This window comes from Ceratina calcarata, unplaced genomic scaffold (assembly GCF_001652005.2).
Source record: "Ceratina calcarata isolate Rehan_Ccalc_2016 unplaced genomic scaffold, ASM165200v1 scaffold368.2, whole genome shotgun sequence".
Lineage (NCBI taxonomy): Eukaryota > Metazoa > Arthropoda > Insecta > Hymenoptera > Apidae > Ceratina > Ceratina calcarata.
This window is the reverse complement of record NW_017159898.1, coordinates 1,087,963-1,102,991: the sequence shown is the minus strand read 5'-3', so window position 1 is coordinate 1,102,991 and position 15,029 is coordinate 1,087,963. Positions and strand designations below refer to the sequence as shown.

General features: G+C 32.8%; 4 protein-coding genes across 11 annotated transcripts in view; 1 reads left to right on the top strand and 3 right to left on the bottom strand.

Moving 5' to 3' along the window:
- The window catches only part of HDAC6 (histone deacetylase 6), a 7,845-nt gene extending 5,680 nt beyond the window's left edge, over positions 1 to 2,165 (bottom strand). Inside the window, 7 exon segments of the mRNA XM_026814150.1 lie at positions 4 to 89; positions 204 to 396; positions 472 to 645; positions 740 to 837; positions 915 to 1,337; positions 1,406 to 1,576; positions 2,085 to 2,165. Coding sequence (XP_026669951.1) covers positions 4 to 89; positions 204 to 396; positions 472 to 645; positions 740 to 837; positions 915 to 1,337; positions 1,406 to 1,576; positions 2,085 to 2,087 — 1,148 coding nt within the window. The 5' untranslated portion in view covers positions 2,088 to 2,165.
- LOC113463795 (mitochondrial intermediate peptidase) overlaps positions 1 to 6,041 on the top strand; it is a 14,488-nt gene extending 8,447 nt beyond the window's left edge. The window contains exons 1-11 of one of the 8 annotated variants that reach the window (XM_018025756.2): positions 1,814 to 2,041; positions 2,740 to 2,991; positions 3,077 to 3,339; positions 3,678 to 3,864; positions 3,940 to 4,019; positions 4,092 to 4,280; positions 4,358 to 4,499; positions 4,577 to 4,915; positions 4,986 to 5,207; positions 5,295 to 5,525; positions 5,597 to 6,041. In XM_018025756.2, coding sequence (XP_017881245.1) covers positions 2,854 to 2,991; positions 3,077 to 3,339; positions 3,678 to 3,864; positions 3,940 to 4,019; positions 4,092 to 4,280; positions 4,358 to 4,499; positions 4,577 to 4,915; positions 4,986 to 5,207; positions 5,295 to 5,525; positions 5,597 to 5,890 — 2,085 coding nt within the window. In that variant the 5' untranslated portion in view covers positions 1,814 to 2,041; positions 2,740 to 2,853 and the 3' untranslated portion in view covers positions 5,891 to 6,041. Of the gene's footprint in view, positions 1 to 1,813; positions 2,042 to 2,327; positions 2,668 to 2,739; positions 2,992 to 3,076; positions 3,340 to 3,677; positions 3,865 to 3,939; positions 4,020 to 4,091; positions 4,281 to 4,357; positions 4,500 to 4,576; positions 4,916 to 4,985; positions 5,208 to 5,294; positions 5,526 to 5,596 lie in introns of those variants that run through there. The other 7 variants (XM_018025751.2, XM_026814147.1, XM_018025752.2 and 4 more) reach the window with 7 other exon arrangements.
- Positions 6,042 to 6,903: 862 nt separating this feature from the next.
- Cul4 (cullin 4) lies at positions 6,904 to 11,779 on the bottom strand. Its single transcript, XM_018025748.2, has 11 exons — positions 11,476 to 11,779; positions 10,467 to 10,830; positions 10,202 to 10,390; positions 9,987 to 10,133; positions 9,716 to 9,902; positions 9,443 to 9,635; positions 9,067 to 9,368; positions 8,749 to 8,979; positions 8,375 to 8,653; positions 8,141 to 8,293; positions 6,904 to 8,050 (listed from the first exon to the last, which is right to left on the bottom strand). The coding sequence occupies exons 1-11, from the start codon at positions 11,777 to 11,779 to the stop codon at positions 7,955 to 7,957; spliced, it is 2,445 nt and encodes an 814-aa protein (XP_017881237.1). The 3' UTR covers positions 6,904 to 7,954.
- A 439-nt stretch (positions 11,780 to 12,218) lies between these two features.
- Ak2 (Adenylate kinase 2) lies at positions 12,219 to 14,486 on the bottom strand. The gene is made up of 4 exons (XM_018025692.2): positions 14,182 to 14,486; positions 13,850 to 14,086; positions 13,465 to 13,632; positions 12,219 to 13,377 (listed from the first exon to the last, which is right to left on the bottom strand). Exons 1-4 carry the CDS (start codon positions 14,296 to 14,298, stop codon positions 13,141 to 13,143), a joined length of 759 nt encoding a protein of 252 aa, XP_017881181.1. The 5' UTR covers positions 14,299 to 14,486; the 3' UTR covers positions 12,219 to 13,140.
- Between the last annotated feature and the right edge of the window lie 543 nt (positions 14,487 to 15,029).

Sequence of the window (15,029 nt, the reverse complement as noted above, 5' to 3'; positions counted from 1 at the left end):
AAAGAACAAACAAATAATAATTATTTTACCTCTGGACAGCCCAAAGCTGCGTCATAACCAGCTGACACTATTACAAGATCTGGTTGAAACTATAATTGAAATTCTTCCATTTTATATCGCATGTTAAAGTTTTATTACTATCTTGTAAAATGTTCGCAAGCCAATACTTAAATCAAGTACGTAATAAAAACCTCATTATTTACCTCGTAAGCCATTGGTAATAAAATTTGTTGAAATATGGCTAAATAGTCAGCATTCGTCATACCAGTTTTATTAAGTGGCACATTGAAATTATACCCTTCGCCTGGGCCAGATCCAACAAAATGAAAGTCAGATTCTCTAAGATTTGGCCAAAATTCACCATTCTCGTAACGGTGAATAGAAAAGTAAATTACTCTGTGAAAGGAAAATAACAGATATAACATTCCATTTTAATATATAATCAACAATTTCAAGAATATTTATCTATACCGAGGATCGTTATAAAACATTTGTTGCGTAGCTTGCCCGTGATGTACATCCCAGTCAACGATCAAAATTTTACTAGCTAAATTATTGTGTAACACCTTTTCAGCAGCAATCGCAACGTTATTAAAGAAACAATACCCACAATATTCTGACTTCATTGCATGATGTCCAGGCGGTCTGGAATATGAACATTGATAATCAAATCCATCTCTTTGTCAATGCAATTATTTCTCAATTTTTCATTTATATTTATTAAACTCACAAAAATTACCTGATAATAGCCATTCCATTCTGAACTTCTCCTTTGCAAATGCTTTCCACTAAATTTATCGTCGAGCCCACAGCCAACAGAGATGTTTGGTAGGTAGACTAAGTCAATTTTAAATGAATCAGTATTAAAATTTAATGATATAAAATAAATATTATCTCGCATCATATTCACATACAGGATGTACATAAATGGCATCGTATTTTGATGATAATAATTCTAAAGTGTCTGTATCCATAAATTCGTCAGTGGCCTTCAAAATATCTATTTGCTCTTGACTGTGCTTCATGAGTATTTCACTCTCTGTAGCTTTCCTTGGTGTGATCAATTTACATCTACTTATTAAGCCCAATTCTTGACACCTTTGTAAGACTCTTGTCAATCTTTCAGGGCATTCTGGATAATTTTTATCCCAAAGACATCTGTGTTCTATCATAGAATTATCAAATACAAGACCTGTTTCCATTCTTTTTGTATTATAAGCATCGATAACTTTTTGATATATATCGTGCACATAATCACTGTTAGACTTTTTCCCTTGCAATCCACGTTTTTGTGCTGCTTCCCGTTTGGCTGCCATCAGAGCAGCCGATGGCTGAACCTAACAGAATCAGATAGTAAGATTTTTATTCCTTTTGGCAAAGGTGCTTTCCACAAATTTATACTTACTTTTGATGGTCTTTTAGACTGCTTTGCACTTTTCTTCTGTGTCATAGACATGGCGTTTTTAATATTTTTATTATTTGCCGTCTTAGAATTTTCTATAGTCTTTATCAACTCGATCTCACTGTCTGCTAACTGCTTAGCAGCAGTAAATAAATCCTTGTGTATCATAGAATCCAAGTGGAAAAAATAATATACGGAATTAATATTATAAATCTTTAGTAAGAAGGAAGAAAAAGAAAAGTACACATTGCAAGAGAATGCGAATGAAACTATGTACCAAAGTGGATTCACTTATACATGACATCATAGTTTTAAAGTAATGAAATCAAAAATTGAAATATTCACACAGTTTGTATTATTCCACATTAGAAAGAAAAGAATAATTATACAATTATAAAAAACGGTATATACTTAAAGATACGCCATTGGGATGATAAAATCCGAAGTAAAGACGTCTTTCGTATGTCTCAATAGATAATAAAAATTATCGCAAAAAAATAAAGATCTGTCAAGAACATGTAATGCGAATGACGGTAGGAGATATCCTTGTATAGTTATCACTGTACCCCTTCCATTTGAGCTTACTGTCGCGCATAAGAATCTCATTAAGCGTTCGTTTCATTCGCATGATTGTCAACGGTATACTTACGAATATATACGACTAATTAATTTATACTCTCACCATTTGTGTTCGTTCGAGTTACTCCAGAATTTCCAGTGAAATAAATAATCTCTCTGCTAATAAAGAGATTTCTACAGTAGACAGAAATAAGTCATGTTCAATTCAGAACGCTGGATTTGATCAGTTGAATAAAATTTATGTTATGAATCGTTTCATTATGAGAACGCGACTGTACCGGTTCTCTTCATTTTTCACTTTCAATTTTATTCTCACACGATTTCAGTGAAGAATTAAACATCGTTCCTACACAGTTATAACTGGGCTATAACGCTGCGGTTAAAATCAGTTGAACACAGTGACGCCACTGTTTGCTCAAAAATAGATTTATGAAAATGGTGAGGCTGTCAATACAAAAAGTGTTAAATGTATATTAAACAAATCGGAGACTTGCCATTTTTTGCACATGCAATTTTTCTTTCTTGAATAAAAATGTGATCGAAGGTCCTGTGCTTTTCACAAGTAAAAAACAAAGTAACGAGTTCAAATTGTCCATGGAGTAGTTTCATTCAGGAATAAATAGAATGCAATCCGATTGCTTCTAGAAAATGGAAATAAAATAGTATATCTCTACTCTGTAGTACCGGTTCTGTTCGATTTTTAATACACTGCATTTGAATACAAGCAGGTTAAATTGTATTATTCTTTCTTATTACAGCGCCCGTCCTAATTTCCGAATGCCATCCGTATTCGTGTCTCCAGAATTATTATTATTTCTTGACTGAATATTATAATTCTAATTGGCATAACTTGCTTAATACACTGTGAAAAGATGATTCACATAGTAAAAAAACAGTTGTTGAGGCATTTTAAGAACCATAGAGATGTTAACACATGGTCATCTTTAGCAACAGCATTTAATTCCGTTAGCACAGAAAAAGTTGGATTTGATTTCCTGAAAAAAGAAACTGTAAGTAATATCTGTTTTCCTACAATTATTCTATAAGTACATGGTATATAATAATATATTTTAAAAGTTCTCCTATGCTTCGTAGGGATTGTTTGGTATAGTTGAATTAAAAACAGCAGATGGATTCAACGTTCTAAAAGATGAAGCAATACATGAAACAGAAGCACTTATAGCAGAATGTACCAGCCGAGATAGAAAAAGAAAAATGGTAGAAATTTTTGACGAAATGTCTGATACATTATGTAAAGTTGCTGATTTGGCGGAGTTCATTAGAATTGCACATCCAGATAAAAACTTCATTACAGCTGCGGAAGATACCTGTTTATTTGTTAGCGGTGTTGTAGAAAAGTAATCGATTTCTTTCCAAACATTTTGATATTAATCATTATATATAGGGTGAGTCGCCTAGTGCAAGCCACCTGAATAACTTTTACATTTTTTAAGATAGGAAGAAATGTTTCACACAGAAATTGTTCGGTTTCGAAGAATACATTATATGATGTACATAACTTTCTTGCAGGTAGAAATACGTAGGAGATTTTGTCTGAAACATTTCTCTCTACCTCAAAAAATGTACAAGTTATTCAGGTGGCTTGTCTCAGGCGACTCATCTTGTATATTCACTCAAAAGAGTAACATTAAGATTTTGTATCTAAAACAACGAAATTATTTTAGACTTTCTGCAGGTTGAACACTCGACGCGAATTATACAATGCATTGAAGCATGTAGTAACTAAGGGAGATATTCAAGAAACTTCTGTCATAGATGACCATGTCGCAAAACTGTTCTTGGTTGATTTTGAACAATGTGCTATTCATTTGCCAGATTCTATAAGAGAAGATGTAGTACAGCTGAATTATTACATATTACAAGTATGTTTTATTTTATATCGATACACAATATTCACATTGTAATACATGTTTCCCAAACCTGGTTTGTCTCTGAAGGTGGGTCAAAAATTTATGTCTGGTACCGGCCATACACGAGCGGTAGACGCAAGTATTGTTCCAGATACTGTGAAGCAATTGTAAGTCTAGAAAATTAATTCTATATACGTCTGGTATTTAATATGAAATGTAAGATTTGCTGATTTTCATAGTTTCAAAATAAAGAATGATAAAGTGTATGTGTCGGGACTTTATGCGGATTCTCCTAATTATCTAGTTAGAGAGATAGCATATCGGGCATTTCTACATCCTAATGAAGAACAAGAGAATCTGTTGCAAGAACTTTTAAATTCCAGACACATCTTGGCAAAATTGTGTGGATTCCCGTCTTACGCTCATCGGTAGGGTCTTGATATTAATCGATAAAGTAGTGCTCATTAAAGCCATGGTGTGTACTGAAAGAATGAATAATTTATAGAGCCGTGAAGGGAAGTACCGTAGAAACGCCTGAAGTGGTATGCGAATTTCTTAATATTTTGAATGATAATTTGAAACCAAAAGCGATGATAGATTTTAACGAAATGCAAAAAATGAAAGACACAGAATTACCCGTGAAACAGGTTTATTAAATTTTCTAAATAATAATTTGTATGATCTTCTATTTAGGTAAGTTAATATCTTTAATTTTCGTATGTAGGAAATAATGCCATGGGATACGGCTTATTTTACGGCAAAAGCGAAGAGAACTTGGTTGAACATGAGTATTACGGAATCTGCACCATACTTTTCGCTTGGTTCTTGTATGGATGGTATTAATATATTGATACAAGCACTCTTTGGTATCAGACTTGAATACGTGCCAATTTTACCGGGCGAGGTCTGGGCAAATAATGTTCATAAAATCGCTGTGATAGACGAGAACGAAGAAACTTTGGGTCACATATATTGTGATTTCTTTGAAAGAGAAGGGAAACCTAATCAAGACTGTCATTTTACTATTAGAGGTGGAAGAGAACAATCAGATGGATCTTATCAAGTATGATTCAAATATAAACGATATCATTAAATCGAGCTTGTTATTATAATATATGAATATTTGATTTCAGAATCCCATAGTAGTGTTAATGTTATCGTTACCAGTTCCATCCTGGTCCAAGCCCTGCTTACTCAGTCCTTCTTCTGTAGAAAATTTGTTCCATGAGATGGGTCATGCGTTACATTCTATGTTAGGCAGAACAAAATATCAGCATGTGACTGGGACCAGATGCAGCACAGATTTCGCTGAGGTTCCAAGCATATTAATGGAATATTTTGCGAGTGATCCAAGAGTGAGTTATAATTACAGTTATTTCAATTTAAACAATTAGCATTATAAGTGAACATTTATTTTATTACTCATCAATATTTATCTTCAGGTTGTGTCCACGTTTGCAAAACACTTTCAAACTCAAGAAGAAATTCCAGCAGGATTAGTAGAAAAATTGAACACCTCGAAGAACATATTCTGTGCTTCTGAATTACAAAATCAACTGTGCTACAGTATGCTGGATCAAGTTTATCATAGCGGAGAATTGAAAAAACCGTCGACCGAGGTTTTAAAAGAGATACAAGGAAAATACTATCAATTACCTTATGTTGAGAACACAGTACGTAGTTTCCTGCAACGAGAAGATTTCCATTATTGTTTGCATTATAAATGTACATGTTTTATTTATAGGCATGGCAATTAAGATTTTCTCATCTCGTCGGCTATGGCGCGAAATATTATTCTTATTTAATATCTCGAGCAATTGCTTCTTGGATATGGCAAACGTACTTTCAAGCGAATCCTTTCGATCAAACAGCAGGCAATCGATATCGAAAAGAATGCTTAGCGCATGGAGGTGGAAAGCCTCCTTCTACATTGGTATCAGACTTTTTGAATAAGGAGGCAAATGCTAGTAATTTTGCGAGATCTTTGATACATGAAATTGATACAAAAATGGAATACGTACAAAAACTAAGAAAATAACAAAACAGTTCGGAATGAAAGTACATGTTGAAAGAAAAAACTTCGGTCATCAAGCTCGATAACCATAGATAGTTTCATAATCGAATGTTTTATCTTGTAAATAAAATGTAAATATTTGTAATTATATAATACATTACAAACAAACAGATAACTTGAGTTTTTTCTTTTATTTTATTACAAGTATGGAATCTTATCCTATTTACAGTTTTAATAAATCTACGTACGATTACACAAAAATAAGTTTTTTTAATGTAATACAGTTGAAACGCAGTATAAGGTAATTTATGAGAAGATTAATGTTTTTAATTTACTGTTTGAACTGTTCATTATGACGTTTAACTGAAAACGGTTCCCATTATATTATTATACACCAAAAAAAAACCTTACCATGTACTGCGTTTATATGGGATGGTTTTAATTTATGTTAAAACTTTCCGTCAGGACTTCCATTAAAATTGGCTACTGATTTTATCAACATTCTTTTCCGTGTTTATACAAAATTCGAATAATAAGCTATTTCATAATTACACTGACTTAAAATGACCGAACAAGCCACTCGATTATCCAAATTTTACCGTTAATAGTACATTATATATTTATTCAATAACAATCGATCCCTACATTACGAAATTCTGCTTAATGTTTTCTGGAAGTTATTCTTTTATACTCCATAGAATATAACTACATATTTATATTCACAAAAAAGCACTGGACCTTCTTTTTTTACAATAATCTCTCTTGTCTTTGTCTTTAGATTACACTAAAAGATATAGTAAGAAATTCTGTATTTCATTTAATGTATAATTACAGAAATTCCATTTTTTTATAGTTTATTATCTTTCTAAAAATTTCATTNTTTTAATTTGTACAAGATAGAAGATACATATATTTCTTATAAAGTTATACTTTTGTCAAGAAACAATTCGTTCGACAGTTCTGCAAAAATTAATTTAAACAAGTACGCGTGTGTGTTAAGTTTAAATATAGTTATAGTAACTTTATAATGAAACTTGTAAAGCTAATGGCAGAGTATTTTCCGCTTCATATTAATACAAAACACTCTTTACATTTTAATATCTCTAAAACATAAACAATCGTTTTGGTGATACATACAATCGTGAAAATCTCCATTGATTAACGTGCGGATCATAAATAAAACATCGATAAAATAAAAAAATGTTTCATACTATTATCGGGTCAATTAATTTATACATTGCTTTACTATTGCTTCAACAACAGTCGATATTCATTTGTACAAATCAGTTTCCGCTTCGTTATTTATAAACTCTGTATTATAAGGCAATGTACAAAAATTTGTTATAGAAATACATAATAGTACGTCCTTAATAAATTTTCTTCGATCAGTGTGGCGTTCATCTATTTTAGTATGCACATATTGCGGTACCTTACATCTTTCTTTCCAACAACATTTTAAAAATTCTGCAATGGAGAATTTTTTTCTATGTAGCGGATATTATTCAATACACGAACCTTTATTTCTATAATGCATTTTCCACTTGTTTAAAATTATTTTAATGACAAGTACGTTCAACGTCCACGGTACACTGTATCCTATACTCGTTATAAATAACATTCTTGTTCACTTTCGGCCGTCGCATTTGCTTTTTAATTCTTAGAATATTTCGACTCTATATTATCGTCTTAAATCTTTATGCTGTGAAAAATTGTTTTGCATAAAAAATTGCTGATATACATATGTATACTTCAAATGCTGTACCATTTAAAACATTTTGCACATGGTCCATTTTAGTGAAATCCAGAAACAACACAAGAATACCAACGGTAAAGCACTGTTTAAAAGAGAATCTTAATTGTCCAGTTTTCGTTATGCATTATAAGAACCAAAACAATGAAGTCCACACTAAATTTTTTTCTTTTCCAACTAACCACATGACTCAACATCGTGTCGATATTCAATCAGTTTTATGTTTTTCTTGTTTAACATGTCACATTCACAATAGGCAAACACCAAAACGAATTGGTTTTCTTGCTACGAAACATAGTGACCACCCAGTCTGTAATGACTTTGGCATTTGGTTCAGGTTATGCAACGTAATTGTACTCGTTTGCATTATCTTTATCTCGTTCCATGTAGTCCCTATCTATGAGAGATTCAATTCGCTTTTTCAAGTCTGCAGGCTGTAACAAAAAATTCATTTTAAAATCATCTAATTATTAGATACATTTAAACGTTCTTGAGGTGCATCGTTTTTAAAATACAAAACGGACCTTTACAGGAAACTTTAGTTGATTGTATAGTTCACTAATTAATAAATTGTGCGTGAGCGTTTTCCTCATTTTCATAATTCTGACAATAGCTGCATCTATTTGATACTGTCTATCCTGATAAACCCTTTCTTCTGTAGCCTTCTGTTCCTCATTCTGAGAAAGACAAGGAGACACAATATAGACAGATCACATTTTTGATATTTGAGAAAAGCTATTTAAAGGACTACTTCATACCGTTTCTTTCATTTGAATTTGATTTATCTTAATTCTGAATAATTTATTTGTGAAATCTGCATTAAACACGAATCTATCATTATCTGCGACGTCTCTTCCTCTCGGATTCTTTTGCAACACTCTGGCTTTACCACATGCTAAAGATTGTAAAGTTCTTCTAAGTTCACCGTCTTCTATATTTGTTGCTGCTTTTATATCCTCCAGAGATAAATTATCGGCATCATTAAATAAAATTAAGACCAATGCTTGAAACAACGAAACCTGGAGTTCCTTATTACCCTGTTTCCAAATTTAAATAAAATAATGAACCTCGTCTCGCGCGAATGCGTAATTAATTTACTTTGCATATGTTTGTTGCTCGATGTTAACAGTACCTGATTAAACCAAGCTTTCAGTACACAATGTCCTAGAGTAGGTTGCCACTGCAATTTTCTACCACTATGCTTGCCCAAATAAAATTTATTAAATACGTCTTGATATTGCACCATTTCTGGCGGTAATGTCACTTCCATCACAGGATACGTTGGCCAGTATCCCATTGTAAGTATTGAAACAGTTAAATCCAAATTACTGGCAGATAATTCGCTTTGCAGGTTTCCTGCATACTGCACACAAGATGATTTATATTTATGTAATGAAATAAACATAGGACAAGTAATGAACTAAAATGTAAAAGTTTTCTGAATACTCACTTGCTTAAAAGCAATATTAATATCTTTACTGAGTTCCATGTCCTTGAACATTCCTTCCAATTTACTGGTAAAACCGCCGCCACACTCTTGTTTCAATTTGGATAGCATGGACTTCTCAGCATCAACAGAAGCTGATTTACCAACTAACAAACGTTTAGCCAAATCTTTTTTGTAAAATGCTTCGAACACGTCTTTGCCGTGTATAAATCTGAACAGTACCATAATTTTATCTAATAATCTCTCTAATTCTTCTTCCGTCGCTTCTTTATTACCCGCTCTTAATTTACAATCAACGAATTTTGCTGAAATTAAAAAGGAGCGCATTGATTAATAAAAATAACAAATGTAAATGTTTTAATAAAAGAAATATCGTTACCTATTAATTCAGCAGGCTTGTTCGCGCGTTGGTTAATAAAGGCTTCGAAAGCTTCCTTTAAACTGTTTGCAAATTTTTCGTTTTTATGAAAACAGGTGTTAACTATATTGTCCATTTTATCTTTGAAATCTAAAAGTTCTTGAACCATAGTTTTATCTTTCTCTGGATCGATGACTATAGTTTTACCCTTTTTCTGCAAATACGAGTAAATCGTATATACATTTAAATTACATAATTCAAGTGTAACATTTAAAAATTCATCATATGGATTACCTTAATGTAAGAATTAAAATTTAGACAAAGTTCTACAAGGCCGTTTTTCACTCGACTATATAAATTATAAAGTAAAGATAAATCATTAATTCTATTTTCATCCAACAGTCCACTTAAACCTTTTTGTAAAATGCTGGTGATGTGTTCGGATAACAATTGCTTCTCCACTGTATGTATTAATGACCATCTACAATGTTATGTTAATGTTAGATTGACGTTCAATATTAGACAAGACAAGTGCAAGTTAATTTATGTGGAAAAGAATACTTACTTTGTAGATGCATCCAAATAATGTAACAAACGTTCATTTTCCTCTTGAAGACGTTTGTCTACATGTGCTAAGTACTCAGGCACATCATGTTCATTCATCAATCGTTGTCCTTCAGCAGCATATAGTCTTTCAGTAGCCACCAGAAATCTGTAAGTAAAATGTATTGATGAGTACAATGCGACATCTTCATTTAATATTCACTGAAAAATGCATACTTAGTTTCAAAGGCATCTTGGTAGATTTGTAGATCTGATAACATTCTTAACAACGACTTAAGGAGTGTCCTGTCCACCGTATCACCTTGACGCTCTTTTTCTATGAGCATAAGCAAACCTTCTACTGTCCGTGTTTGAACTAAGTTATTTAGAACAATATACACTCTAAACAAATGTAATCCCATGTCCCTAAAACGACACACGTATTCAGGACAATATCTATAAGTGATTTAGTTTATTTAAAAGCATAAAGGGCAGAACATACCAAATAGATAAAATACTTGGATTCTGTAATACATATGTTCTATCCAAATATAGAAAAATACTTCTAATCATAATCATTTGCCGGCAATGGGACTGCCAACATTCATTCATTTTTTTTAAGAATATATGCCTATCCATTGATTCTGCTAAAAACTGTTCTATGTTTGCCTGGACATGAGCTTCTGTTAACCTTGTGAGCTTTGTATATAATGTAGCTGCCATTTTATGATTACACATATTTTCAACTGCTTGATACAGTTCTTCCAATGAGTAACGAATGCTTTTGCTGGTCTGTATTGCAATTACAGCTTCTTGCAACTTTTCCCATGTTTGTTCTTGATAATGTTCTGGCAATTTGGGTTTATCTAATGCAAAACATGTATTATAAGTACTTACATCTGTTACAATATTCACAAAAATTGACTTTATGCATATGACATGTCCAAATAAGGAAACTATAGAATTAGAATTAAATGAAAATTCAAGAATATATAGATTCAATATGCATTCTTGCAATTGCTATGCAATAATAAATTCCTATTTTTCTTAAGACTGCACGTCACGTGTAAGACGTAAATGCATTTTAAAATTTCATTATACTATCATTGCTAAAATAGTTCATAAATACTTTTACCATTAGTGACACGTTAAGATTCAGAACATAGGTAAACAGATATACGTCTATAATTAATCACAAAAGTAAAGATAGTCTGAAACTTCTGGAAAGCACATAAAAAAGAGAAATAATAACGTCCTAAAGACGTTTGTGTTTGTTCTTCATTGGAGGTGTCAGGTTAGGTTATGTCTGCATAGAATTATTAATCGCATTTAGAACCGATTGATCCTTGGTCAGGCAATGCTACAACGAAAGTGTCACAAAATCTTACAAAGTCATTCGAAAATTCAATGTCGCAATTTACGGAGGCACGTTGCCAAGCATAAATTACACCACGAATCTTAGCGAACAGCAGCTGACTTTGAGGTTAGGTAGATCCCATGGTCTTGCTTACTTTTGAAGTTTTTGATGACGAGCTTTCTAGCTGAACCAGGTTTCGCGCTTGCCAAACTAGGTGAAATCTTGTTGACGCCGTTTGGATTACCGACAGTCAAAGCCGAGAAATTGGCTCTCTTCTGAGTATCAGTCGTAGCTGCGGCCGTATCCGTCATGTTTTCAATCTCGTTGATCTCCGTGACCGCAACGGCGGACAACTTGCTGCGCTTTGCAGCACCGAAGTTTAACACCGCTGCGTGATCAGCGGTCGTCCTCTTCACCTGTGCTGTGGTCAGAACCTGAGTCCCTCCGAGCCTAGACATATGCGTGCATCACTCGGCCACCGGCCCTCAGCGCACGGAAAACACAGTTTTCCACTGAGAAATCGAAAGAATGCTCCCTCTCTGTCCTATCTCTTTATCCCTCTGTTTGACGAGCGGACAGAACTTATTTATCCCGAACCCTGCTTCTGACGAGACTCGCGAACAATTGACGATTGTTGCGCATGCGTGATACATGTACACAGCGCACTCCACGCGATTATCGCGCATACTTTAAATTGCTTTAAACATTAGTATTTCCTTCAGTAACTCGTATGTATGTAACTGTACATAGCTTTTTTCAGTAGATCGTTGGAAATACTTAATTATATTGTTCTACATCTTTTCTTCCGTTAGTAGACATTTTTTTATTTATGTTCTCAATCACGTAGAGCGCGCGGTTGGCGATAGAGACGATAATAAATTAATTAAAACAGATAGATGATGTCAGTGCACTAGGAATTTTATTTTGCGTTCGAATGTAAATTTCATTTTTCTCATCAAATATTTACAATAAGATATACAGACGGGAACCACCGTATCAGAATATATAATATTTGAGTCACTTTCACTTGCGGAAAATAGTTTTCAACATACATTGCATTTCATTTAAAAACCGTTTTGTAAAACTATGTCCAAAATTGTATAGGCATTTCAACGAATTCGATATATGTACGTAATATATATTACAATATTTGTATTTATCACCTACTCCCATACATAATTCATTAGTTTGTATATTATGCAATTAATAGAGTAAAAAATAGACGGTGTGTGCGTATATAAAAATGAAGCATTACATCTCAAAGGCATTAAAATGCTTCATTGTATCAAAAAATTATGAAATAAATCTTAAGTTTAAAAAAGTGTAGGAAATGGTAAGTATTTATATTTTGTGCAACAATTATTACAGTATTTCAAGAAATATATATATCTAAGGAACAAGATTAAAAGTAATAAAAATGCAAATAGATGTTTTCCAATATATACAAATACGTCACTTCTCATATATACTAATTACAAATCAAAGTAAAAATTATTAATAAAATGTGTGCATTTAACTTGCTGACTTATATCCGCACATTTGCGACTCATACGTTCATTTGCAATTAAATTGATGCAATATTGTTCCGCTTATTTCCCCCTTACTACACATACTATTGGACATACTCTACGTTAGTTATTAAAAAGAAAAATACATATTATGTCAATTAAAAGCAGTGCAAATTGCTTTCGAATCGAAGATGTTATAACTACAGACTAAGTTTTGCTAAGACTTATTCTGATTATAAGACGTTCTTCAATTAACTACACATTGCCCCTATCGTTCAAAAGAGAAAAATGAATCATAGCGCTTCCCGCTTTTAAGAGAACCAACCAAAGAAGCTTTTCTTCTTTTCTTGCTTAGTTGCATTCAAGAAAATGCGATCAATGTCCTTGAATACGTTTTTAGCGGATTGGGCTGCATTAACATAGTAATGAATACCTCGTAAAGCATAATAATCAACTAATGGTTGAGTTTGTATGTGATATGTTTGTAACCGTTTCTTCAATGCTTCTGCATTGTCATCGGATCTTTTAACTAATGGCTCCCCCGTTACCTAATAACAAAAAACCATGTACGCATATATAACTTGTTTTGATTAAAGGATACTTGGCTCGAAACACAGATAATCATCAATATTTACATCATCCTTCATAGGTACTTTAGGAGGAGCAAATTCTTCGTGGTACGATCTACCGCTCGCTGGATGTATTAAACGACCTGTGATTCTTTTTATCAATAAACTGTCGTCAATTCCAAATTCTATCACAGCATCCAACTTAGTTTGTCTCTTCTTCAACATTTCATCCAGCTGTTTCAATAAAAAGTAACAGTATTACAACATCATCCATCTTCTAATACTTATATTATATAGATTGTTTGTTAATCATGATCAACTTTCTTATCTCAATGTCATGTCAAGGTCATTCATAATCTTTCTAACGTAGATAAAATCAAATAAATAATCACTGATAATAGTGAAGTTAATTCATTGATAAAGTATGACATGAAAAGAAAATAAAACTCACTTTCTCAGCTTGAGGAACGCTTCTTGGAAACCCATCCAGCAAAAAGCCACGTTTACATTCAGGTTTATCTAGATTGCTATCAATCATGTTGACTACCATGTCATCACTGACCAATTTACCTTCGTCCATTACTTTTTTCAATTCTTTACCAATTTTGGATCCTGAACTGATTTCTGCCCTGAGCATGTCACCTGTAGATAAATGGCATACACAATATCGGTCCTTCAGTAGCGGTGCCTAAAATGTTACAAACACAGTACGATCATTTGATTCTATTACATATTTTAGTGCTTATTGATTCAGACTATAAGAAATTATAATGAAATTCTCACCTGTGTACCTTTGCCGCTACCAGGTGGACCTAATAAAACTGCTTTAATACCAGCGCTAGGCATATCATTTGGAAGTTCCACAGCTTCTTTTGGTAACGCTTCTGTACGCGGTGCCATTTTCTTTTAATCAATCGTTAATTAACGGAGCTGAGAAATGTTCAATTTGCAAAAAGGATTCTGTTAAAATTTACTATCAAGAGTACATATCACCGTTACGAAAAGTGTAGCAAAGTATGATCAGCAAACAGCAGCAAAGTATCTAATTAATTCTGTCGTTCCCTCGTTCCCTCTACTTCCCCCCACTACGTTCATTCGAAAAGAATTGAACGAGCGCTTGCTACATCTAGCGCCGTGAACACAAATTAATATCGTACTGAATCGATATATCGAGTCGAGATCGATATAAATTGATTTTGTACAATTTAAATTTCTGCAATTTTCTACAATTTAAATCTGAGATAATTGGATCGTTTTTAAGAAGTATTTTTATATCACAGCATTGTTATATAATGATAGGACAGTTTAAGGGTTTCACCAGCTCTTCGCTTCAATGAGCGATTCAACAAATTATATTTGAAAAAGCAAATATTATGAGCGCGAAGGTATAAAAACGCCGTCTTTTTTAATAGACTTGCAAAATTTCTAACATTTTGTACAGTGTTTTATTAATGTAATATCTAGTAACTACTAAAATTTCAGTGCTTTGTCATTTGATTTTATTTCAGCCAAATTTTAAAAAATTCCTTTAGGTATTAAATTCCAGCGACAGATGGCACAACTATGTCTTTCCCAGCCTTTAAAATTTTGAAGTTCAGAAAAGTTGAACAATTAAAAAATAATTAGTTCTC

What these genes read in the sequence shown, in the direction of transcription:
- Cul4 (XM_018025748.2), bottom strand. Translation starts at nt 11,779, where the DNA reads ATGTCTAGGCTCGGAGGGACTCAGGTTCTGACCACAGCACAGGTGAAG. An exon ending in CGTCATCAAAAACTTCAAAA is followed by an intron (nt 10,831 to 11,475) that starts GTAAGCAAGACC and finishes GTTTTGCATTAG; the next exon opens with ATAAACCCAAATTGCCAGAA. An exon ending in AACTAAAGTTTCCTGTAAAG is followed by an intron (nt 8,051 to 8,140) that starts GTCCGTTTTGTA and finishes TTTTTGTTACAG; the next exon opens with CCTGCAGACTTGAAAAAGCG.
- Ak2 (XM_018025692.2), bottom strand. Translation starts at nt 14,298, where the DNA reads ATGGCACCGCGTACAGAAGCGTTACCAAAAGAAGCTGTGGAACTTCCA. An exon ending in GTAGCGGCAAAGGTACACAG is followed by an intron (nt 14,087 to 14,181) that starts GTGAGAATTTCA and finishes GTAACATTTTAG; the next exon opens with GCACCGCTACTGAAGGACCG. An exon ending in GCGTTCCTCAAGCTGAGAAA is followed by an intron (nt 13,633 to 13,849) that starts GTGAGTTTTATT and finishes TTATTGAAACAG; the next exon opens with CTGGATGAAATGTTGAAGAA.